The following is a 27,402-nucleotide window of genomic DNA, read 5'->3' as shown; positions in this document are numbered from 1 at the left end:
ATTGTATCATGTCATCTGCAAATAGTGAGGGTTTTACTTCTTTCTTAAAATTTTGGATGTCTTTTATTTATTTTTTTTTTTCTGATTGCTCTGACCTTTTGTTGTCTGATTGCTGTACTGTGCTGAATAAAAGTGGTGAGAGTGGACATCCTTGTCTTGTTCCTGACCATAGGAGAAGAGCTCTCAGTTTTTCCCCATTGGGTATGATGTTCACTGTGCATTTTTCATATAAGGCCTAATTATGTTGAGGTATGTTCCCTCTAAATTTACTTTGTTGAGGATTTTTATCATGAATGAATGTCTTACTTTGTCAAATGCTTTTTCTTCATCTCTTGAAATTGTTTTTACCCTTTCTCTTATTGATGTGATGTATCACGTTGATTGATTTTGAATATTAAACACCTTGCATTCCAAGAATAAATCCCACTTGATGTAGTGAATTATTTTTTTTACTGTATTGTTGGATTTGCTTTGCTAGTATTTTGTTGAGAATTTTCGCATCTGTGTTTATTGGAGATACTGGCTTGTAATTCATTCTCTCTCTCTCTCTCTCTCTCTCTCTATTTTTGTGCTGTCTAATATTGGTATCAGGGTGATGCTGGCCTCATAGAAAGGATTTGGAAGTTTTCCTTCATATTCTATTTTTTGGAATAGTTCAAGAAGATTAGGTATTAACTCTTCTTTTTATGTTTGGTAGAATTCACCTCTGAAGCAGTCTGGTCCTGGACTTTGTTTGTTGGGAGGTTTTTTAAATATATTTTTTAATGTTTATTTATTTATGAGAGAGAGAGTGCACGTGTGTGAGTGGGAGAGGGGCAGAGGGAGTTTTTGGTTACTGATTCAGTTTCCTTGATGGTCATTGAGATGTTCAAATTTTTTTATTTCTTCCTGTTTTGGGTTTGGCAGGTAATATGTTTCTAGAAATGTATCCATTTCTTCTAGGAAATATGTGATTTGTTGGCATATGATTTTTCATAATATTCTCTTAAAATTATTTGTATTTCTGTGGTGTTGGTTGTTACTTCTCCTCTTTAATTTATGATTTGTTTATTTGAGTCCTCTCTTCCTTTTTTCTTTGTTTTGAGGAGCCTGGATGGAGATTTATCAATTTCGTTGATCTTTTGAAAAGCCAACTCCTGGTTTCATTGATCTGTTCAACTGTTTTTGTTTGTTTGCTCATTTTTTTTCCTTTAGTTTCTGTATCATTTATTTTTGCTCTAGTCATTCTTATTTCCTTCCTTCTCCTGGTTTTAAATATTGTTTGTGGCTCTTTTATAGATGCTTTATGTGTATAGTTTGATTGTCTATTTGATTTTTTCCTTGGTTCTTGAGTAGGCCTGCATTGCTGTGTATTTCCTGCTTGAAACCACTTTTGCTGCATCCCAAAGATTTTGGATCCTTTTGTTTTCATTTTCATTTGTTTCCATGTAATTTATTTCTGTTTTGATTTCTCAGTCAACGCATTCATTGTTTAGTAACATGTTATTTAACCTCTGTGTATTTGTGGTCTTTCCAGATTTTTTCCTGTGGTTGGTTTCTAGTTTCCTAGTATTGTGGTCAGAAAAGACGTATGGTATGACTTTGATCTTTTTTAATTTGTTGAGACTTGGTTTGTTGCCTAAAAGTGATCTGTTTTGGAGAGTATTTGTGTGCACTTGAAAAGAATGTGTATTCTGCTTTTGAGGATGGAATGTTCTGAATATATCTGTTAAATCCATCTATTCCAGTGTGTCATTCAAAGGTACTGTTTCCTTGTTGATTTTCTGTTTGAATGATCTATCTGCCACCATAAGAGGAGTGTTAAAGTCCCCTACTATTACTGTATTAATATATATTAGTTCAATTATGTTTTCTATTAACTGCTTTATGTGTTTGGGTACTTCCATGTTGGGTGCATAAATATTTACAATTGTTGTATCTTCTTGTCAGATTGTCCCCTTTATTATTATATAGTGCCCTTCTTTGTCTCTTGTTACAGTCTTGGTTTTAAAATCTATTTTGTCTAATACAAGTATTGCTACCCCAGCTTTCTTCTGACATCCATTTGCATGATAAATATTTCTTTATCCCCTCATTTCAATCTGCATGTGTCTTTAGGTCTGAAATGAGTCTCTTGTAAACAGCATATAGATGGGTCTTGGTTTTTAATCTACTCTGTTACCTTGTGTTGTTCTTTGGAGTGTTTAGTCCATTTACATTGAAAGTAATTATTGATAGATATGTACAAATTGCCATTTTGGTACTTGTTTTATGATTTCTATTGTAGATTTTCCCTGGTCCTTCTCTTGCTTCTTTCATACCTTGTTGTCTTTCTTTAATGATATTCCTTTCTCTTTATTCTTCGCATATCTATTGGATTCCTTTCTCTTTATTCTTTGTGTATCTATTACTGGTTTTTGATTTGTGGTTACCATGAGGTTTGTATATAACATCTTATGCATATTGCAGTGTATATCAAGTTGATGGTTGCTTAACTTTGAACTCATTCTTAACTCCTCTCCCATCCATGTTTTAGTTGTGTGTATAGTGTCATATTTTATATTTTTATTTTGTGAATCCCTGGACTGTTTTTTTATGGAAACACTTGTTTTTACTGATTTTGTGATTACTATTTTACATACTCTTACTTATGGTCTTTCCTTTCCACTCAGAGAGTCCTCTTTATTTATTTATTTTTTTTTAATTTTTTTTTTCAACGTTTATTTATTTTTGGGACAGAGAGAGACAGAGCATGAACGGGGGAGGGGCAGAGAGAGAGCGAGACACAGAATCGGAAACAGGCTCCAGGCTCTGAGCCATCAGCCCAGAGCCCGACGCGGGGCTCGAACTCACGGACCGCGAGATTGTGACCTGGCTGAAGTCGGACGCCTAACCGACTGCGCCACCCAGGCGCCCCAAGAGAGAGTCCTCTTTAGTATGTCTTGTAAGGCTGGTTTAGTGGTCATGACTCCTTTAGTTTTTGTTTGTCTGAGAAACTCTTTGTCTCTCCTGCTATTTGGAATGATAGCCTTTCTGGATAGAGTATTCTTAGCTGCAGATGTTTCCCTTAATATATCATGCCACTCCCTTCTGACCTGCACAGTTTATGCTGAGAAGTTCACTAATAGCTCTATGGGGTTTCACTTGTATATAACTGTCTACTTTTCTCTTGCTGATTTTAAAATTCTGTCTTTACCACTATTTTTTTTTTTTTTTGCCTTTTTAATTACTCTGTGTCTTGGTGTGGATCTCGTTGAGTTGATATTTTAGGGGGGCATCTCTGTGCCTTCTGGATATAGGTATCTGTTTCCTTCCCCAGACCAGAGAAGTTTTCAGCTGTTATTTCTTCAAATAAATCTTCTTCCCCCTTTTCTCTCTTTCTTCTTCTGGGATCTCCTTAATGCAAATGTTATTATATTTGATGGAGTCATTGAGTTCTCTAAGACTATTCTCAATTCGTATAATTCTTTTTTCTGTCACTTTCTCAGCTTGATTCCTTTCCATTACTCTGTCTTCTGGGTCATTAATTTGTTCCTATGCTTCCTCTAGCCTGCTATTTATTCTATCAAGTATACTTTTAATTTGTTATTGTGTTCTTCATCTTTGATTGGTTCTTTTTTATCTCTTCATTAAGGGTCTCACTGATGTTCTCCACTCTTTTCTCAAGTCCAGTGGGTATCTTTATGATCATTACTTTAAATTCTCTATTAGCCATATTACTTATATAGTTTCACTTAGGTTTCTTGCTGTGGTTTTGTCTTATTCTTTCATTTGGGACATATTCCTCTGTCTCTACATTTTGTCTAACTCTCTGTGCTTGTTTCTGTATTAGGAAAGTAAGTGATGTCTCCTGCTCTTGAAGGTAATGGCCTTATAAAGAAGAAGTCCTGAAGTGCAGTTCCCAGAACCTGGCACTTCAGGGAGTGTCTCCTATGTGTGTATCCTGTGGCAGTTTTTGTATTCTGACCACTTTTTCCTTCAGTCCAGGCTTTTCACAGGGTTTCTTTGCTTGTTATGGGCACTGTTTAGTTGGGTCTAGGCGGAGTGCATTTTAACAAAATGTGTGCTGGTCTCCTTGCAAAATGAGGCCTGCCAATCTTGCTGCCAGAACCTAGGCCCTGCAAAATGCTTTGGTAAGTGACCTGGTTTCCGTGGGGTTTGCACCTGTCTTCTGGCGGAAGGGCCCCACAGTGTAGGGACATGGCAGGTATGACTAGAAAGAACAGATCCACTAAAGATAGGGGGGGTCAGGGCTTGGTATAGACAAGTTAGGGAGGGAATGTTGTTGCTGTGCTGTATCCTATAGGTGGCCATGTGTTTATGCTGCAAGGCACGGGAGGAAAATGGCTCCTTTGTTTCTGGAGATGTTTTCCTGTAATCCCTGCCTCTGTGGTACATGCTGTGATAGGAGTAATAATTCTCCCTCCTGTATGTACCAGACATTTTTCAAGCTGCTATTTCCATGCTGTATCTCAGGTAGTTGTCTTGCTGTTCTTTAAGGGCAGGGACTCAGATTCCTATCACCCTCCAAGCTCTCCTATAGCAGAGCCTGTTGATTTTTAAAATTTCAGACTTTAAATCCCAGCAGTTGTAAGAACTCACAAGATTCAGCCTCTTGCTTTTTTGTTTTTGTTGTTGTTGTTGTTTTTGTTTATTTATTTATTTTGAGACAGAGAGAGAAAGGGAGAGAGAGAGAGCACTGAAGGGGCAGAGAGAGAGGGAGAGAGAGAGAATCCCAAGCAGGCTCTACACTATTAGTGGAGCCTGATGCGGAGCTTGAACTCATGAAATGTGAGATCATGACCTGAGCCGAAACCAAGAGTCGGTCTCTTACCTGACTGAGCCACCCAGGCGCCCCTGGCTCCTCTTGCTTTTAAAGCCAAATTTATGGGGATTTGTGTTCCCCTTGGAGGCTCCCCAGTGTGATAGTCTGTTTCTTGCCCTTTTCCACACCATTGGCTCCCTCGCTGTTGTGGATGGCCATGGTCTGTTTTGCTCTAAATATGCATCACTTCCCTTCCTACCTTCTTGGATGTGACCTTTTCTCTACTTTTTGTTGTGGAGTTTATTCTGCCAGTTTTCAGGTCTTTTCTGGGTTATTTACACTGATAGGAATGTTATCTAGTTGTATCCATGGGAGGAGGCAAGCTTGGTGTTCTCCTACTCTGTCATTTTCCCAGCCTTTCTCTGTGTCATTTTAAAGCTCTTCATACATATTATCAAATTGTCTATACATATGGTATAACAAATATATATAACTGGTACCTCTGTGCATAAATGACTATTTAAAACAAAATCTCCAGGTGTGCCTGTGTGGCTCAGTCACTTGAGCATCCTACCTCGGCTTAGGTCATGATCTCATGGTTTATGAGATCAAGCTCCATGTCAGGCTCTGTGCTGACAGCTCAGAACCTGGAGCCTGCTTCGGATTCTGTCTCTCTCTCTCTCTCCCCGCTCCCCCATGCACCCTCTGTCTATCTCTCTCTCAAAATTAAACATTAAAAAAAATTTTTTTTAAACAAAATCTCTAGCATGGGATAGTATTAAAAACAACTTATGTAGCCTTGCATTAATTATAAATAACATCCAAGTATTTCAACTTGCACTTATTTGATTTCTAATAAAATGGAATATTTTGAATTGTATGTTGACTATATTTTGCATTTTAGTAATTGGAATTTTTTTTTATGTTTCTGGTATATTTGTGTTGTATGATACTCTTCTAATTCCTCTTGTTGGCTGTAAATTCTTTATGGTTTAGTGTGACATAATACAATCTTTATTTGTTCAGAGTGGTTAATGATTTAGAAAGGCAAATTCATATTCATTATGGAGATGGAATCAATTAAATATAATCAAAATGAAAAACAAAATTTTAAACAGTTATATTGTCATAGACTCTGGGTCTGGAGTTTTGTCTTGTCCAGCAAAAGAGCAGAACGCAGGATTAAAATGCGAGAGAGGCTAATGTCCCAGAGGAGACAGGAGGACTGAATAAGGGTCCTTGCTCTGCTTTTATTAGGTTCAGAAGGCTTACTAGCTTGATTGAAGTGTCTCTTGATAAAGAGACAATGAAACTGTGAACTATAACTCACGGGCATGGGGGAAAATGGGTTTTGAACACTGGCGGTGTTAGGGGGTTGGGTCAATACAAAATTCTGGCACTGAGCTGAAAGTTGTTTACAGCAGACATGAGGCCCCACCTCTGTTTACCTAAAGTTGTCTAGGAGTAAGGAAGACTAAGTACATTACCTGAGGGTCAACAAGGCACCTTTCTCTTGCTAATTAGTTCCTCTCTAGGCAACTTTACTGTGCTATGGTCTCAAGTCCTGTTTTCCTGTTTATCTGGTTTGGTCCTTCCTTCCTGTGTAAGCAGTTTTCTGCTCTTGTATTAAGTTGGGGGGCATTTCCACCCTGAATACCTAATCTTGTTTACCTCATCTTGGATGTTTCATCCTGAGATTTCCTATTCCTATACCTTGTCCGTACTGGAGGCCTTTGCCCCATTTACCTAGTCTTATTTACCTAACTTGTATGTTTTCATCCCATGGCTTTCTAACTCTATGCCTTGTTAACCCATCAGTGAAAATTCAGGTAATTCCTAAGCTTATTCCCCACATTATGATCTAGATAACATCCATTTATTAAGATGTTTATATTTCTTCACATTCAATGTCTATTTCAACATGTGCTTAAATATTGTCTCTTTTTACTAAACAAATAACTTTTGTGGTTCATCTGGTTTGTTATATCTTTGTTTTCATTCAGTTACATTTCTGATTTTCATGTTGATTTCTTCTGAAATCCATAGGTTATTAAAAACGTATATATTAAAATTTTTCATGATGTATTTCTAATTTATAAGTATTTTTTATTATCGCTTTTCAGCAGAATTGTGTTTTAGCCAGGTAAAATAGTTTCAACCTATTGAAAATTATTGAGTCTTCATTTCTGGCTCAGTGACTTGGGTTGTTATTTACTTATTTATTTATTTATTTGGTAGATATTCCTTATGTGCTTTACTTATTGAATGTACTGTCCATTACTGTTTCATTAGGTTAAGTTTACTACTTTTTCTTTTATTGACAAAAGTGTGGTAAAATCACCTACTATGATGGTGTATCTCCACACATTTCTATGTTTTTTAATGCCATCAGTTTTTTTCTTTGTATAGCTTGAGGCTCTCTCGGGTTTCATACAAGTTCAAAGCTATTATATCTTTCTGGGAGATGATGAACCTTATTCATCATTGTGAATTGATTCCTGGGATACTTTTTGCCTTAAACTCAAGTAAGATATCAACATAGCCTGATCAGTTTTGTTTTTTGATATTTATCTAGAAGATATTTTCATTTTTAAATTTCAGTATTTTTGAGTCTTTATACTTTATGCACATCTCTTGTAAACATTATCTAGATAGATGTTCTTGTCAGTTGCAAACATTTTTAATGGTGGACCATTAAATGTATTCACAAATCACTAATACAGTTGGATTTAAAACACTGTGTATTTGCCCCATATGTTTTTTTTCTTATTCTTTTTTTGCTTTCTTTCACATTAGTTTTTTTTTTTTTTTCCTTTTTTAGTTTGGCAATTACAATTTTGTTCCTGTGTTTTTTGTTTTTTTGTTTTTTGTTTTTTTTTTGTAGGAAATCCTATTAATTACCACATGCACACTTAGATTATCAGACTCCAAAGACATTGTTAACATGCTAGATAAGAAAAGAAGTTAGGGAAATTTTTACTGTGGTTAATCACATTGCCACTGAATTAAATATTTGTAACTGTTACTATGGGATATTTCATTTTTATAATCCATGAGAATATTTTTATTGTTTTAAACAATCAAGGTTTTTGGATTTACCCTCATAATAACTTATTTCTTTGTTCTTCTTTCCTTCATAGACTTTTTCATCATACACTCTATCAGGAAGTACTTTACAGTTGGAGTAGTCCTTGGTTGTACTCTTAAGTGAGATTCTGCTGATTCCAAATTTTCTGAGATTTTGTTTGAAGGATATTTTCTATTTTCATAGATTTCTTGATTATTTATTGACTCTTAATGTATTAAATATATCATTCTATAAACTAATTTTAATTTTTGCTGTTAAAAAGCATATTGGCCTTTTGACTGAATGCTTTGAAACCATTCCATATTTTTTCCATTGCCCGTTTTTAAGATCATCTCTTGATTTTCAAAGTTTGTCAGTCTGATTTCATTAAGATACATTTGGTGTGGATCAATGTTTATTCTGTTGGGATTTGTTAGTCTTCTAGTCTTACTGAACATGTGTATTATAATTATCATTTTCTCTGGGCATTTTCAGTCATGATCTCTTTAAACAATGCTTTGGTCTCATTTTCTGTTTCTTTTAGGACTCAAACGCATGTTAGTTTTTCTTACCGTATCTTCCATGCCTCTTGATCATTTTTCATATTTTCTACATTTTCAAACCTTCTAAACAGTTTCTTCTAGCATCTTATCCATATATTTCTCTTATATTCTGGTTCTAATGTGAAAGCCATAAGTATCACCTCACCAGCCTCCCAACTATGAAAAATGTAAATTGCCAAAGAGCTCTATGGTTGATTAGCAGCTTCCGACATGACTTTCAGGGACATCTTCCGTTTGATATTTTCTTCTAAAATCACCTCCTCTTGCATGTGGGGTAGATCCAGTGAGTGCCTTCTAATAAAAGAGTAAAGCAAAAGTCATGGAATATCATTTATGATTAGGTTGTAAAAACTGTGACTTTTGTCCTGCTAGGACTATTTCGTCCTCAATTGTTTATTTGCTCTGATGAATTTAGCTGCCATGTTTTGAAGTGCTCTATAGAGAAGCCTACATAGCAAGGAAACAGTCTAGGCCTCAGTCCAATGACCCTTGAGAGTCAACCTGCTAACAACCAGGAGTGTGATAACAAGGAGTCTTTTACTTATTTTGTTCTACTTGATCTATCATTTTCTGACAGAAATATTTTAAAATCTTATGCTAGTCAGTTTATTTTTATAATGCTGTCAGTGCTTTCTTTATGTATTTCTAGGCTGTATTAAGTGCATATGAGTTTTTAGCTTTTCTAGCTTCATAGTGGATTTGCATATATATGTATTTCTGCATATATGCATGCTTTATTTAATTTAATATTTCACTTTTTAAAATATATTTTTACTCGATACTGATATTCTGAAAGATTCCTCCTTAGAATTTCATTGGCAGATCTCATTTTATTTAGTTATTTAGAATATTTCTGTCATGTTTTAGTTTAGGTTGATTCTTCCTAGTCACCTATAACTGATTTCTGTGCTTTTATGTAAATCTGATCGTTGTTTTCTTAATACATGTTGCAAACCCCTTTATTTATTTGTTGGTTTGTTTGTTTACTTTTGTGAGGTTTGGCTAGCTTTCTGCTGATGTAGAAAATTCTTAGCTGAGATAGCTGGGGAACAGATAAAACAGTAAACTGGGTCTTTAATGATGTGTGGTCTTTTCACTTCTACATCTTCTCATCATTTTTTTCTCTCTCTCTTTTTTTTTTTCTAACCTTCCCATAGCTTTGCTACCCAGCTTCTGAATCAGAAGTTCTTAGGTCTATCATCTGAAATCAAATCGAAAGATGATTATTTTAAATAATTTAGAAATTGCTTTTCTCTCAGGTTTTTACATTGGAAACATAAATACACCTGGTGAATTTTTCTCACCACTTTTCTCACTTCTTGATCCTAAGTGTCACTTTTCAGAAGTTGCTTTGGGATGGGAGTCATTTTAGGAATAGGTAAATTCCATTGATTTACATTGTTAAGTCAAAAACTAGTTTACATACAATTTTAAACATGATTTTCCTTTTATTGTAGATAAAATCATCTGTGTTTTTTCTCCTAGGAGAGAGATAGATAAACTGAATTCTCTACATAGTCACTACGATACAGCAATAGAAAATGTTAATGTTAGTATCGAGGAGAATGAAGAGGTAGTGACTGAAGTATTGAGGGAAACAAAGACATCAAGAAATGAATTATCTGCTTTATCAAAAATGGTGAGTTTTCACTTTTGAAAATAAAAATATACTGATTTTAGTTTTGAGCTATAGTTGTTGAAACTTATGGTGAGTAATTAAATAGCAGTTAGCCATTTTTTTATTTATATTCATTTTCTTTTTTTTTGTTTTAATTTTAATGTTTATTTTTGAGAGAAAGAGACACAGAGTACAAGTGGGGAAGGGGCAGAGAGAGAGAGAAAGAGGGAGACACAGAATCTGAAGCAGGCTCCAGGCTGTGAGCCATCAGCACAGAGCCTGACGCAGGGCTTAACTCATGAACTGTGAGGTCATGACCTGAGCCAAGTCGGACGCTTAACCAACCGACTGAGGCACCCAGGCACCCCTATATTTGTTTTCTATTAGTACATAAAAAATTACCAGAATTTTAGCAGCTTGAAACAACACCCATTTATTATCTTAGAGTTTCTTTGGATCAAGTCTCAGCTGGTTCCTGTGCTCGAGGTCTTCTAACAGTGGAATCGAGGTTATCAGCAGCCCTATTTTTCTTTGTGGAGACCCTAGAATGAATCTGCTGTCAGGGTCTTTTCAGTTTTGGCAAGACTCTGTTTGTGCTTTTAGAACTGAGGTCATTGTTTCTTTGGTGGCTGTCAGACTGGGATTATTCTCAGCATTTATTTATTTATTTATTTATTTATTTATTTATTTTTGTGTATTTATTTAGTTAGTTAACATACAGTGCAGCACTGATTTCAGGTGATTTATCACTTACTTACAGCACCCAGTGCTCATCACAAATCAGGCTGCCTGCATCCCAGGCTGGTGCTTGCCTTCATCTTTTTTTTAATGTTTATTTATTTATTTTGAAAGAGAGAGACGCGCATGCACATGCCAGAGTGGGGGAGGGGCAGACAGGAAGAGAGATAGCAGCTTCCGCAATGTCAGCACAGAGCCCACCACAGGACTTGATCTCACGAATTGTGGGATTATGACCTGAGCTGAAATCAAGAATTATACTCTCAACCGACTGAGCCACACAGGCATCCTGTTCCCTTCATCTTTAAATCAGGAATGGGGGATTGAGTCCTCTCAGACATAGTGTTACTCTAACTCTCCCTTATGACTCATTTGCCTGCCTTCCTGTTCTTCTACATCTCATTCACTATAGTAAAAGAAAATAGTAGTAAAGGGAAATGATGAAATGTAAAACATATAATAGTATAGTACAAGGCAATAATATACACATTCTGTACCAGTTGGCATTCCTACTTAGTGTTAAAACTACATGTTGTTTTTAATTGCCTCTTTCTATTATAATATATTTCTATTGTATTATAGTGTATTTCTTTCTATATACTCTTTAATTGTGTCTCATTAAACTTTTTAAATTAATCCATAATTAAGAGTGAGACTAGGCATGTTTTAATGGCTTTTTGGAGATCATTTGTATTTCCTTTTTTGTGTTAAAAAGCTGCTTATGATTTTTCCTCATCTGTTGACTGATTATATTTTGACTGATTTATAAGAATTTGTTGTATATTATTGTACTACATATTTTAAAGTTATATATATTAAAAATATTTTTATCCAGTCTTTCCTTTCTTTATGGTATCTTCTGATGAATAGAAACTTCAATTTTAATGTAGTGAAAGTTATAAATGTTTTCCTATGACCTTTGTTTGTGCTTTTCTGAATTTAAGAATTTTTTCTAATTTGAAATAAAAAATATTCTCTGGTATTTTATTCTAGGTGTTTTGAAATTTTGCTTTTCACATTTATGTGATGCTTTCAGATTAAATTATGTTTAAAATCTTCAAAACTGATATTATTTCTCCTGTCTCTCATTTATAAATTTGGAAGCAATAAACTATCTAGAATTTTAGGAATGCACGTTTCACTTGCCACATCTGAAGCATAATCAATATGAAATTCATATATGGGTATGGTATGAAACTGAGTTTCCAATTACATTTTCTTTCTTAAATAGAAGTCAGGTTGTTGCAATATAATTTATTATATTTGTGTGTTAATATTCAGATAGTGCCATCTCTGTCATATGAGAGGCTTCCATATTTGTGTGGATCTGTTTTTCCATTCTCTTTTTAATTTGTTTGGTACTTGACCATCTTTACCTCAATCCCTCATGTCTACATACTAAACTTCTATAATGGGTTTTGATTATTATGGTGAATCAGTCTTAGGTTTATGAGTTTTAGGCTGTTTTGACCTTTGCACCATAATATAAATTTCAGTGTTATCTTACTCATTTTCTTCAGAAGTTTTATTGGAATTATGATTGGAATCATATTCATTTATAGATTATATAATGGAAAAATGAAATTTTTATGATGGGGATACCTAAACATAAACATGATCTATCTGTCCATTTATTTGGGTAGTTTTTCTAAATTGAAACTTAACCAGTTTCCTTGGAACGTTGTAGAAGGCAAACTCTGAAAATCAGCCTGAGATTAGTCTTGGACAAATTAACCCTTATATCACCACTGAATTTTAAAGTTATTTTTTAAAAATTCAGTTTTAGGGGCATCTGGGTGGCTCAGTCAGTTAAGCGTCTGACTCTGGCTCAGATTATGATCTCACGGTTTGTGAGTTCAATCCCTTCATTAGGGCTCTGTGTTGACAGCTCAGAGCCTGGAGCCTGCTTCAGATTCTGTCTCCATCTCTCTGTCATTCCCCCTACCCCATATTCTTGCTCTCTCTCAAATATAAATAAACATTAAAAAAAATAAATATTTAATGTAATTCTGATTTGTTTCTAAATTCTATAGTCTGTATGTTAGGTAGTACTTAAAATTTGTGGAGGCTTAATTTTTGTCCTACTACATGAGTAATTTGCATAAGTATTTTTTGGGGGGAAAACCTTGTCTCTGATTGTGGGATACAGTTCTAAATAGGTTCATTTTGTAAACTGTGATAATTATGTTATTCAAATCTTTTATATTTCTGATTTTCAAAAATTTTTAAAAAAATTTTTTTAATGTTTATTTATTTTTGAGACAGAGAGACACAGAGCATGAACAGGGGAGGGGCAGAGAGAGAGAGGGAGACACAGAATCTGAAACGGGCTCCAGGCTCTGAGCTGTCAGCACAGAGCCCGATGTGGGGCTCGAACTCACGCACCAGGAGATCATGACCTGAGCTGAAGTTGGACGCTTAACTGACTGAGCCACCCAGGCGCCCCCCAAATTTTTTTATGTTTATTTATTATTGAGAGACAGAGACAGAGTGTGAGTGGGGAAGGGGCAGAGAGAGGAGACACAGAATCTGAAACAGGCTCCAAGCTTTGAGCGGTCAGCACAGAGCCCGACGCGGGGCTCAAACTCACAGACTGTGAGATCATGACCTGAGCCGAAGTCAGACGCTTAACTGACTGAGCTACCCAGGTGCCCCATTTCTGATTTATTTTCTGACTGAAAATATTTATTTACTGAAAGCTATATTAAAATATTTCAGTATAGTAATAGATTTCTTCTTTTTCTGTTTTTCTGTCATTTTTGTTTTCTATAATTTGTAGCCAGGTGGTTAGATGACACTAAATCTAGAATGTTTAGAATTGAGTTTTGCTTTTGATATATTTTATGTTTACATTTTAACCTATAAATTGTTAGATTTTTTTTTTCAACGTTTATTTATTTTTGGGACGGAGAGAGACAGAGCATGAACGGGGGAGGGGCAGAAAGAGAGGGAGACACAGAATCGGAAACAGGCTCCAGGCTCCGAGCCATCAACCCAGAGCCCGACGCGGGGCTCGAACTTCCGGACCGCGAGATCGTGACCTGGCTGAAGTCGGAGGCTTAACCGACTGCGCCACCCAGGCGCCCCAAATTGTTACAATTTTTGAAACACATACTTCACTTACTGATTATGATGCGTAATGAACGTCTTTAATTAACTTCTTCCTGAGCAGTTTGAGGACCTTATGACATTTCTTGATTTATAGTTTATTTTCAAGCATGTTATGTCTGTCTTACTTAATAATCACTGTATTAAGATAGTTTTATTAATTTGCACAATAAATGTTTTATTTTATTTTTTTCCCAGGGTAACATTTCACACACAGCTCTCATTTATCAGACATTCCTAATTGCATTATTTTTTCTTGTTACTAAACTGTATGTTTTACTAGCTTTTTTAGTGAGCTAGATTTGATATTTTCAAAATTTTGTTTCCCTGAAGATGTCTTTATTTTGTTCTCATTCATGCAGTGTAGGGGATGTGCGCCTGAATTAGTATGGACACAATTTACACCACTACATAGGCAATGTAGAAGAATCCAGAAATAGGCGAAAACACTGGGCTGAAGTGCCAGAAGGGATAACATGGGATCAGTGAATTGGAAGAAACTGATCCTAGACAGATAGTAAAACAAGTATGTCTTCAGTTTGCCCTTGTTTGTCTCTGCAGCTTCTCTCTAGCTACCCTTTCCCTCTAACTCTGTTCTCTAGCTCCCTGGAAAAACTCAGGAGGACAGATATGCCAGGTGCTTTCTTTCTTCTATCTTCTCATAAATACAGTTCCTTCTGATTATAAAGTCAGCATTCAACTCGCTCAGTCTCTCAGTCCTACCATCGCCTGGTTGAGTCCTCTCGTTTTATACTTCAGCTTGGGAGGGGGAAAATCCTTGGCCAAACGGTCTCTTCACTTTCTTCTATCTGCTTTGAATTCTAATTGCATTCACTCTATATTTACCTCCATACCAGTACTTACAACACTATTGAAGTTGGTGATTACCTGTCTACTTCTTTGTAGACTGTAAGGTTTTTAAGGATAGGAGACGCATTGTGATTTCTGTTTTCTCTGTGTAACATGTACAGTGTCTCTCCAATATTAGGTACTCAAAAAATGCTATATATTAGGCATTCAAGAAAAGACATTTCATGGTTTTTCAGTGAGTAAGTTAACCAGTGAATAAATGAAAGAGAAGAAAGAGGGAAGGAAAGAGGGAAAGGAGGGAGGATCAGAGGAAGGAAGAAGGGAAGGAAGGAATGAAGGAAGAATAAATGGGGAGAAAGAAACAAACACTTCACCTTGTGAGCCTGGAAAGAACTTCTTGAGGTATGGAGTGTATAGTGTATACATTCAAATAATCCACGGAGCTTTAAAATAATGCATGTACAGAGAAGTATAGCACAACCAATAAAAAATTTTAAAACATTAAATAGTATTGTCAAGTAGCTATGACCTCAGTTTTCTAATCATGCTGAAATTTGTCATCTTTAAGAATATCACTGTTCATAAAATATTTTCAAAATGGAAAATTTATTCACTAAGCCTACAAACAATCAGTTTTTTTACTTCTTTGATCATCTTTAAAATGGCAAGTGTGGCCCTTCATAGCTAAATGTTATTCTTGATAAGATATTATGAACATATTTTATAAAGTTAGTAATATATTTCAATTATAGAAATCATTTGGGGATTATCATACTTTCTGGGGAAGATGAGAGCATGATGAAGTTTAGATATATTAATTTTTTTCCTACATTTTGCTCATTATAAAAACCTTTAAGCTAGGTTTTCAATGAGCGCATGTTAAACACTCAATTAAAAGCAATGATGTGCATCACTTCCATGCATTATTTTTTGGTATGCAATTGAAACTTCTAGTTCAAGAGAAAAGTAAAAGATTTGTGCTGCCTAATTGCACATACAACCTAACTGATTTTTTAAAATTTCAAGGCATATCATGCTTCCAATTTACTCTCTACCTCATTATCATACACTTTTCTCTAATTTGTGTTGTCACTGTATCTATGAAAACACATTTTCCCTTCTCATTTCTACGAAAAAGGGCTTTTTGTAAGCCAGAAAACATCTTGAAATTGGTTAAGTACTTTGAAAAATATTGTCAAGATTGAATTCTTTTTAGATGTAAAAGTACAGATTTTCTGTAAATTCTTTTCTCATGTTTTCTTTGAAGTCTATTTCTCCCATAATTCAGATTTTTTTGGAACACAATTTCATTATCTGCAACTCTTAGTGTTTTGTGTTATTAAAGAAACAGCCATATACATTTCATTTTATCCAGTCATTTCATTAGATAATAAAAAAATGACTTTTACAGATTTAGAGATCCTCTGTGACTTTCTGTTTTACTGAACACAGGTACACAAATGTTTTTTATAAATTAGTTTGCAGATAAAGGTTGTAAATAAGTGAATTTCTTTTGTATATACACTTATGTTTTCATTTTTGGATGTTGCTTTTGTTAGTAGAAATTTATTACTTATTACTACCTTATTGGTCTATATACTGTATAGTATAAATACAAATACCAGAAAACATCCAGCAAATTATATGTTCTGTTTCATATTTTTACCTTAAAATCTTTTGAATTAAGCAATTTATTTCTTAAAAATAGATAAGCCAATAATTATTACTATCAGTTTACAAATGGGAAACCAGTCTAAAGAGGCAGAGTAAAGTTTCTCATGCACACAAAGCTGTTAAGTAGTAGGGCCAAACTCCAATGTGATTTTTTTGACATTGTTTCATTATAGAATATTCAATATAATAATATGTATAACATGTGACAATATATCTAAAAGTATATATTGCTAATTTTTTCATAAGACTCAAATCTCTTATTATGTATATATTTTATTGTGTGGCATATTTATACAATATTTTAAATACCTATGAAATTGACTATTTCATTTTTAATTTTAAAGAAGTACTTAATTTTATCTAAGTATTGATTTCAGTATATGCTCATTACCATGTTAAAGATTTAAAAAATGTACTCAGGTTATAAAAATTATTTCCAGGAATAGATACTGCTTTGTGAGCAATCTGTGAATATTTTAAAGAGTTTCTCAGTTGACCTATTGAAATGATGTATTATATTAATATTAAACCTTTTTTAAATTCTTGAGATGACTCTGCTTGGTTATGGTTTATTGTTCCTTTAATTTACTGCTGAGTTTGATTTGCAAGTATTTTATTTAAGATTTTGCATCCATATTCATAAGTTAGTCTGTATTCCAGTGTTCTTAATTTGTGCCGTATTTGATAGATTTTCTTATCAGGATTATGCTAGCTTTAAAAAATGAATTGTGAAGCTTTCTTCCTTTCTTACTATCTAAAGAATTAATATAGATTTAAATAACTTTTTCTTGAAAGTTTGATAAAGCACATTAGTGAAACTATAACTGATATTTTTACATTTTTTAATTGTTCAAATTATTCTTTTATTTGTCATGGACAGTTGCTTTATATCATCACATGATTGGTCTTATCAGGCTATATATGTCTTCTTTAGGTTAGTTTATAATTTTTAATGGCCCTAGAAATAATCCAAGTGGACGAAGATTTTGAAATTATTATCATAATATGATATAGAATGCTCTCTTATACTTTTGTTTATCTCTTATTTCTAATTCATTGTACATGTCCATTGTACATGGACAATTCATTTCTAATATCTCTTATTTCTAATTCATCTCTTATTTCTAATTCTAATATCTCTTATTTCTAATATCTCTTATTTCTAATTCATTGTACATGTCCATTGCACATGGACTTTAAAAAATAGGGGGTGGGCCTTAGACTGAATAATTCTACACTTCCAACTTCTGAAATGTTAATGTGTGCTTTTATAGTTACGATTTATTTTCTTCTTATTTCTTTAGGCTTATTTGTCCCTTTTTACTTATTACATCCTTGTTTTGAATGCTTAATGTTTTGTTTTTAAATCTTTCTCCAAGAGCTACAGTTGCATCTTGTTACACTTTAAAGCAAACCTTCTTGAAAGGATTTTCTGTAGTCACTGTCTCCGATTTCTCTCCTTGCATTCCCACTTACGATAATTTCCAGTCAGGCTTTCCCCACCACACTACACTGAAATTGCTAGTGAGGTATCCTGTTTTCTTCCTTACAACCTTCATGAAATCTGGTAGGATTCATTATACAAACTATTATCTAAAATTATTTTAAGGCCCTTTTTGAATGGCACAAATACTTAATGTGCATACCTCAAAGTTTAGAATATACTTTAGAATATGTGAGTTTAGAATACTGTGAGTAGAAGAAAATACTGATCTATGACTTCACCATCCAGATGAGGTCACTGTTCATATTTTGTGCATAAACAGGCTTTGTGCTATTTTTAAAAACTACGGTTATCATATGCATATAATAATTGATAACATGTTTCTCCTTATATAGAAACATACTCAAATCATCTTTTATTTTGCAATGTAACTTTAAAGATTGAGAGTTTCTTAGACTTTTATTATTGGGTGTTAGGATGTTTTCAATTAAAAAAATATTTTTTTTTACATTTATTTATTTTTGAGAGACAGCATAAGTGGGGTAGGGGCAGAGAGAGAATGAAACACAGAATCCGAAGCAGGCTCCGGGCTCTGAGCTGTCAGCACAGAGCCTGACGTGGTGCTCAAACTCACAAACTGTGAGATCATGACCTAAGTCAAAGTCGGATGCTTAACTGACTGAGCCAGGCACCGCAGGATGTTTTTAGTTTTTAAGTATTATAATCAAAGCTATGATAAGTATCTCTAAAACTTATATATTAACATAACTACTCATTTTAACAAAATAATATTGTGATGGAAAAATAACAAAAGTTGAATAATGGTATAAGAAGTTAAAGCAAGATTCATATGCCTTCTTTTCTCAGAGGGCTTGAATGATTTGCCTGCCTTTTTACATTTTCCAAAATTAGCTCACTTTTTAGACTATATTTCCATTAGTTGAATTTCTTGGCTTTCATATCATTCATTAATCCTGTAGTTATTGTTACTGTCCACAGGAACTTGTATGGCAGCTATTCACAATTTAAGATCTGGGTTTATACTATTTTTACTTTTTACCTGATAAGTAAAACTTTTTACTTTTTACTTTGTTAAAACTTTAAATGTTATTGATATTACATATTGTTTCTTTAAATCTAAAAGAATTTTTGAACATCACTTTATTTTTTTTTTATTTTTTTAAAAAAAAATTTTTTTTTCAACGTTTATTTATTTTTGGGACAGAGAGAGACAGAGCATGAACGGGGGAGGGGCAGAGAGAGAGAGGGAGACACAGAATCGGAAACAGGCTCCAGGCTCCGAGCCATCAGCCCAGAGCCCGACGCGGGGCTCGAACTCACGGACTGTGAGATCGTGACCTGGCTGAAGTCGGACGCTTAACCGACTGCGCCACCCAGGCGCCCCTGAACATCACTTTAAACATAAACCACCTCTCAGAGCAGTACACATTCTATGATATTTTTGCTGGGTTCAGGAGAGAAGAGAAGAAAGTACTTTATACCCAGTATGCTTGTAGTTAGGCAGGATTAATCATTGTCCTGGACAATCTGCATTTTGCTTTACTTAGCTGTGTATATAGTGTATATAAAGGATAAAGGAGTCCTAATTTAGAACACCTAATCTTTCTAGATGTTAAAAAGGTTGCCAGTGTATGAAAAAGTAGTTAGTAAACAAATACATCATATGCACTTTGTGTTTAAATTCATAGGAAAGACTGTTCTCAAAAAACAACTAGAGGAAGTGAAATTGTTAAAATCCCCTTTCAGCATTACAGGTGCTCATACTTTTTACTAGGTTGATAGAGGGGAGGAAGGGCTCTAGGCCAGAATGTACCTTCAATGTTACTATGTATATAGTGGGCAAAGGGTCTAGTCTTCTAGATGTTTAGAAGTGCACAATGTGTTCAAAGTAGAGAGTTAAAGCCACACCCTTTAAGTATTCTGTTAATTCATATGAATGGTTGTATTTGGGGAATGGGATTGTTAAACTTGTTGTTTTGGAGAGAGTGTGCTGACTGTTCACTGGGTAGCATGGGGATGGGGCGGGGGGGGGGGCAAGGAAGGAGGTGAGGAGAACAGGGTTCTGTGCCCATGAGTCTTTACACGAGTTCAGATTGTCTAACCATTGTTCTGTGTGTGCATTTTAGTTAATATTGCTGTGTATTAAAGGATCAACAAATCCTAATGCCCAAAGTCTACTAAAAGTATAGGCAGTAAAATAATCCCTTTTTAAATGTCCTTTTGTTAGTTTTTAGGAAGGACTGTTCTGGAAGTGTCTGTTAATCCACCTCTTGGAGCTAGATGTAGTCCTCTACTTAGTCATTGAAATGGCAGAGGGGACAGAGGAGGGAAGGGAAGGACTTTTAGCTAGTATTTCCATATCTAGAAGACAGTTTTAGGTTATAACCGTAGGTCTGTATGTGTGTTTTTGTCAAGTATCTGTGTTTATTGTGGCCAAGTTTCATTATTTTGTAACATCTAGGTTTTTTGGATATCCTTAGGTGCCATGTATGATAAAATGTACAGCTAGTGAATTAGCCAGTTTATTAAGTTTGTTGTTTTTGTTGTTGTTGTTGTTGTTATAATTGAAGGGAGGAAGCATCTTGAACATGTAATTGTTGTCTCTGAGAAATGTACATCAGGACTTATTAGGCTGGCAGCAGAGGGGCAGAAGGAACTATAGAGGGAGAGGTGTATGCAGATGTGTTCATATTTACATTTTAATGATAACAGTTAATGTGTGCATCTCTTTTGGCAAGATTATGGAAATGCATTGTGATTCAATGGAAATGTACTTCCTTGCTAATATTTGAATGGTATACATTGGATAATGAATTCTTTTAGAAGCATTATACTTTGTGTATTCTGTTACTTTATGCCTAATTTTTTAATTGAACATTAAGGGAATGTAGTATTTTATTTTTTTGGAATGCAATATTTTAATTGTAATGTTGCCAATATTGTTATGTAGAAGCCTGTTATCATTTTTGTCTTTTAGGAAATTTTTGTTGCTAAGAAAGACAGGATTACACTTTTTTTCTTCCAATTGAGTTGGTGTAGTATATTTCTGGTTACAAAAATACTCAAAGTTTGGGGACTTTGAAATGGTAAATATTCATGGTGTGTAAAAAAACATGATATATAACTGTATGATTTTAATTACATTAAAGGGGCGGGGGCAGTGTGGTTAGAGAGAATCTCAAGCAGGTTGCACACTGTTGGTGCAGAGCCTGATGTGGGGCTTGATCCCACGAACCATGAGATCATGACCTGAGCCTAAATCAGAGTCACACACTTAATCGGAGCCACCAGGTGCTCATAAATAACTTTAAAACTATTTATTACAGTTTTATATTGTTTATTTTGGATTTTCCAAACATGCTATTGTTTCAATTGCAAATGGAGGTATTATTAGTACTTCACTGTTTTTATGTCTTTTAGTTGTTTCTCTTATCTGATTACTTTGGGTAATACATCAAAGTACAATGTTAAATGGTAGTAGAGATCATTGGCATATTTGCTGTGTTCTTCTCTTGATGGGATTGGTGTTAGTTTTTTCCCTTAAATAAGAGTCTGACTTTAGGATTCAGTGTGCATTTCATTTATCTAGTTAAGAAAATATCACTTTCAATTTATTGAGTATTTTTTTAAATTGGTAATGGGTGTTGAATTTTGTCTGTAGTCATTTTTGCATCTAGGGAGATGCTCCTGTAATATTTTCTCTTATATCTATACCAATAGTGATTTATATTGATGGGTTTCCTAATGTTGAACCTTAAATTATTGTAATAAATCTTATGTGGTTGTAGTACCTTCCATCCTTTCTTAAGCACATTCCAGTTTTCTTTTTTGCCCTCACCATTCAGCCAAAATATCTCTGATTTAGGTCAACATTGATTTCCATGTTGCTAAATCTAATCCCTTTTTCTTTGTCCTTATTTTCATTTATGTAGCACTTAACCAAGTTGATTATACCCTTATCTCTGGAAAATTTTTTTCTTGGCTTCTAACACACACTGCTCTTGTTTCTTCTTACTCTTCTGGAAGATTTTTTTCAGTTTTTCTTCACTGGTTTCTCTATATTTCCCTAAATTGCACAAACATCTGAGAACACCATATCTGCCAACTCAGGCTCCACTTAGATGCCTAGTTGGTATCTCAAGCTGACCTATTCCAAAACAGAACCTAAGATATCCAGCCTCTCTATAAACCTGCAGTCTTCCCTATTCCAGTTTATGACATTCAATCCTTCTCATTTTTTAGACCAAGGCAGTTGAAAACTGCTTTGGAATTATGTATTAGTTTATGTTGGGAATTGCTAGGCCAAAAAACCTATATGTTCAGTTTTAGTAGATAATGCCAAAATATTTTTCCAAGATAGCTATGATACACATTTTTCTCTCAGACCATCATGTATGAGTGTTCTGGCCTCAGATTAACACCATCATCTAATATTGTCTTTTATTTATTTTTAATTACAATTCTTTAGGAAAATATATCCCACTGTGGTTTTAAATTTTCTTTTCTCTCACGATTGATAAGATTGAGAATTTTTAAAGCACTTTATTTAGAATGTTGTTTTAGAGATTGTCACCCAGAATCAGAATCAGACTCAGATTTCCTCTCCATATTCCAGTTGTGACCCGCACATTACACCCTTCTGAGCTTCAGTCTTCTCACTTGAACAACTAGATGTGTGTTAATTTAATATCCTAACAATCTGCAAAAGAGGGATTTAGGGGTTAATGCATTGGTTAAAAGGAATATATATAAAGGATGTCATATTCATTTAGAAAAACATTTTATGGGGTGCCTGGGTGGCTCAGATGGTTAAGCATCTGACTTCAGCTCAGGTCATGATCTTGTGGTTCATGGGTTAGAGCCTTGGGTTGGGTTCTGTGCTGACAGCTCAGAGCCTGGAGCCTGCTTTGGATTCTGTGTCTCCTCTCTCTGCGCCTCCCCCGCTCACACTCTGTGTCTCTCTCTCAAAAATAAACAAACATTAAAAAAATTAAAAAAAAATTTAAAAATAGAAAAACATTTTATTCTTAATATGATTTTAATATTTAAATATTTGTTGATATTTTATATTAAAATTTAATCTTTCAATATGTATATGTCTAAAACATTATGAATTATGAATTTCTTATATTACAAACTAATTACTTAAAATGTTGTATATATCCTCTTTTCAGTGATGGAGTTATCAAACTATGTTTTCCCACCTCAGTGTTTTCATTATTTTTATTCACAACTATCCTCAGTAATTTCCATTCTATTAATGACTCACTCAATTTATAAAACAGTGAAATGGTGTAGACTAAGTGCTGTCTTTCTGAGGTTAAATTTCTCCTTAGTGTTATTAAGTAACGTGCTCACTGAGACTAATGGTACAAATAAAAAGACACAAAGATTTAGCTATTTGTATTAACACCTATTTTCTCCCCATTAGATTTCCTGATGTCACATGAAGTACCCTATGTTACCAACACAGTGTGTTACCTTGCACATATTTTTCTGTGCTTCTATAAGGAAATGATTGTATATATGTATGATTTGCTATTTTATTTTTAATCACAAAAGGGTCTTCTCTATGTACGCATTTAGTAAAGTTACTCTTTTACTTATAAATACGTTGTGATATTCCTCAAGGTTATTAGATATAAGCCTAATGTACTTTTTTAGTGGTACAGATCTTTCCCACTGTAAATCGCCATCCTATCAGTCAGAGTACAGTGCAGAAAACAGAAATCCCTCTGTTTTAGGCAGAAAGGGGTTTAGAGATTTCAACAAGTTTGCAAAACTGGCAGAGAGAACTATAGGCTGGGCTTCCAGGAGTGTTTCCCCAGTTGACCAGTAGTATAGGCACTATGACATCCGAGGCTGCCTCTGGACCTGTGTTGGGCGTATGCCTGCTCCTTGGATCAGAAGGCTGGGGATATGGGAGCTGTAGCCACTGCTTCCGTTGCCACAGGGCCTCAGTACCCACAGCTGGTAGACGGACACTCAACTCTACAACATTCAGCTATACACATCTCTATGTGTATAGTCACATCTCTATGGCCTTATTTGCCAATAGAGAGAAAACAAAACAAAACAAAACAAACAAAAGCAACCAATAATCAGGAAGATGCCTTTTACCTCAGTTCTACTTTCCATAATATGCCTGACTGTTATCTCCTATTGGTTGAAACTAATGTGCATCCTGAACACTTTCACAAATAAAAATAGAAACTGCCAGCCTTCCTTCCTGCCTGCCTCCCTGGCTTCTTTTCTGTTCTTTTTCTTTCCTGGGCTCTGATACACAAGAAAACACTTTAGAAGGAAGTTGCAAAGGAGGTTCACTGAGCCATTAATTACACTTTATTCACGTCAGATAACTTAGTCAATTACTTATCTTTTGAATAAATTCAGAATGAATACAGTTATTAACCACTACTAACAATATTAAAATTAATAACTTTATATATGTTGTTTTTATGTCCTGGTTCTTTGTATGTGATAGAATCTCAAAAGTTGGATTGTTGTGTCAGAACTAACTGTATTTTTCAAGACAGATATTACTGAAATATGTTCCAAAAAGTTTTGTTTGTATATTTGTACATATGTATGAGTATATGAGCAATACAGATGTCAGATTTCTCACTTTACTCAACACTGTAGGTATTTTAAAATTATACCAACTTAATTGTTGGGTAAAGAAGTGTTGGATTAATTTTCATTTTCCTTCCTGGTAGTGAAGTAAATTCATTTCATTTCTTTTTTTAGCCATTCAGCCATTCAGATTTCCTCTTTTTTTTTTTTTTGCTTGCAAAGATTACTATTCATGACATTCTACATGATTTTAGATATTCCAATGATGAACATTTTCGAAGTTATGTTTATTATCGTTTGTATTAGGAAAGCAATTAGCACACAACAATATGTGTGATTGCCTGGATTTTATTGCTTAGGGCAGGGCTAAAGTAATACTACTTCTTAAACATTGCAGATTTTAAGAATTATACGTATAGTACTTAAGGTGTGTTCATGAATGTTTTATAACTTCATTTCCTAAGCCTTCCAACAAACACCTGTCAGTCACATGGCAGTACAGATTATTAAGGCACTGAATTCTCATGTTTATTTTTTATTCTTTTTATTGGAAAACACATGGGAGAATCTATTTCTAAAGATTTACAATTGTTTGGTATATGAAATATGTATAATTTTAGATATCAGAGCTACCACGTCTGATCTGGAAAGTACATTAGAAACTCGTTTGGGGTCTGTTTATGATTTTTGTACTTATGTAGATTCAGTCCTAGAAAAATGGTTACAAATAAATATATTTACGTGTAGACATAAAGACGCTAGTGAAGAACACTAGTGAAGACACAGTTACATGTCTTTAGATAGATGTGACCAAATAAAAGTATTTCCTAAAAATCCCTTACGAATGTTGCAAAAGTACAAGCAGCAAAGAAAGATTAGTGTGGGATGAACTTGAATTTTATTAGAATTCTGGATTTTATGAACAAGTGAAGAAAACAAATCTTTATTATGTGTTCTAAGATTAGTCACAATGGGAACAATTATTAAACAATCCACAGTTGTCATGTTGAAGCGCAAAAAGTATTTTATAAAGCCCATCAAAATTTTAAAATAGAAGGATACTCCAATGTGTGTGCAGACTGACACAGAATGAAAATGCTGAGACTCTACAATTATGTTTTTAGCATTACAATTAACTTCACAGTCCAGATCTGCTGAAGCAGTTAGCAAGACATTTATCAAGCCTGTTACCAATGAAATGGTGACAGGGAGATTCAGGGATATAGCTAACAAAATGATTCATTAAATGCCCATGTCAAACAACAGTCCATCTCTTAGAGAAGATAACCAAATATATAAAGAAGTAATTATTATCTAGTATAAAAGTTGTTATAATTCACTGCAAAGCGATGAATTCATTTACACTGGGAATTCTTTGCTAATGTGTACAAATAAAGAAAATTTAAACTTACTGACACTTCTTGAGAAACAGCAGTGAGTCCTGGAATCCATGCTTTTTATTAAGCACATCTGATACTAATGCCATAGCCAGATAAAAGAAAATAATTCATTACACATATTCAATCAATTGCCAAGACAGGCAAATCTACCCACTGTTATATTCATAGGGAAGCCATTGCAAAATGATGTAGACATTTTAAGAGAAGTGCTTCACCACCAAATACTATGTGCTGTCAGATTTGTAAATGGATGATCAACCATTATTTAATATGTGCTTTTTAAAAAAACTCGTTCCCTATTTAGAAAAAGAGGTTCAGGTGTTCCTCAGTAAAAACCTTGGGCTTCTAGATGACTTTTATGATAAGCACTCCATTAAAAATTAGGATATTTTACAAAGGATATTTTTAATTTCACTCAAAAACCTAAAATGCCAAAAACCTAAAATGCAAATCTAATAGGTGTTCCACATTGAAGAAAAAATAAATCCAGCAAAACTGAAGCCACAGAGTATACCTTTTAATCATGTCAAGGAGGATGTGTTTCATTGAGTGACTTGGTTACAACTTTATCTGAGGAATACATTCAAAATATATTGCACTATCTAAAAAGCTTGACTAATAGTCTTCTTCAGAATTACTTCCCAAACCATGGTAGTAATGAGTGAGTAAGAAAGCTTGTACATCACTTAGTAGTTGGACAGTTTCTGAAGAACAATTCTGGAAGATATTTCAAAGGAATTCTTGAAACTAGAAATTATTAAAAAAAACCATTTTTATTTGGGTTAGAAATACACTGTCCAGTGTACTGGGAAATTTATCTACACTATCAGTGTACTGGTTAGAAATACACTGTCCAGTTACTTGGGAAATTTATTAAATATACAGGTAAATCATAATTCATTGAAATTCTCATCTTAAAGTTACAACATCAATCCAAATATTTCTTTAATTACTGATCATAATTCTACGAGAAATATATTTAGTATTATTTTGGTAAATTGAATACATTTAATACTACTTTTATTTTTATATTGTTTGTTTCCTAAATTGTTTTTGTTTTCAAAGTTGCTTTCCTTTATGGCATATAATACTGGATTTGTAACTTATAATAACAATTTTCTTTTTGAAAAAATTATTTAAGGGGCGCCTGGGTGGCACAGTCGGTTAAGCATCTGACTTCAGCCAGGTCATGATCTCGCGGTCCGTGAGTTTGAGCCCCGCGTCGGGCTCTGGGCTGATGGCTCAGAGCCTGGAGCCTGTTTCCGATTCTGTGTCTCCCTCTCTCTCTGCCCCTCCCCCATTCATGCTCTGTCTCTCTCTGTCCCAAAAAAAAATAAATAAACGTTGAAAAAAAAATAAAAAAAAATTATTTAAATAAACATGTGAATTGCCTTAAGAAAAATATTAAATGCATACTAGTACAAATAGTATGGTGTTTAGTATGAATAAAATAAAAAAGTGTTCTGAAATGGTTTGGGAAACAATGTCCTGTTGAATTATTTCCTTTGTCATTAGTGTTTAGATCTGTTGCCTCTTAAATATGTTTTCTAAAGTTGTATAATTCAATGATTTTTAGTATATTGGCAAGTTGATGCAACTATAATTTTAAGATAACTCAAAATATATTCTATTAAACCTTTGC

The 27,402-nt window shown here is 34.2% G+C and overlaps 1 protein-coding gene across 3 annotated transcripts in view; it reads left to right on the top strand.

The window, feature by feature from the left end:
* The window catches only part of CCDC178 (coiled-coil domain containing 178), a 406,037-nt gene that overhangs the window by 70,370 nt on the left and 308,265 nt on the right, over positions 1-27,402 (top strand). For all 3 annotated transcript variants that reach the window (XM_043558557.1, XM_043558558.1, XM_043558559.1), the window contains one exon: positions 9,860-10,013. In XM_043558557.1, the coding sequence (XP_043414492.1) occupies positions 9,860-10,013 (154 nt within the window). The remainder of the gene's footprint in view (positions 1-9,859; positions 10,014-27,402) is intronic.

This window comes from Prionailurus bengalensis, chromosome D3 (assembly GCF_016509475.1).
Source record: "Prionailurus bengalensis isolate Pbe53 chromosome D3, Fcat_Pben_1.1_paternal_pri, whole genome shotgun sequence".
In the NCBI taxonomy this organism is placed as follows: domain Eukaryota; kingdom Metazoa; phylum Chordata; class Mammalia; order Carnivora; family Felidae; genus Prionailurus; species Prionailurus bengalensis.
The sequence above is the reverse complement of the archived record's forward strand: the minus strand, read 5'-3'. Positions and strand labels throughout refer to the sequence as shown.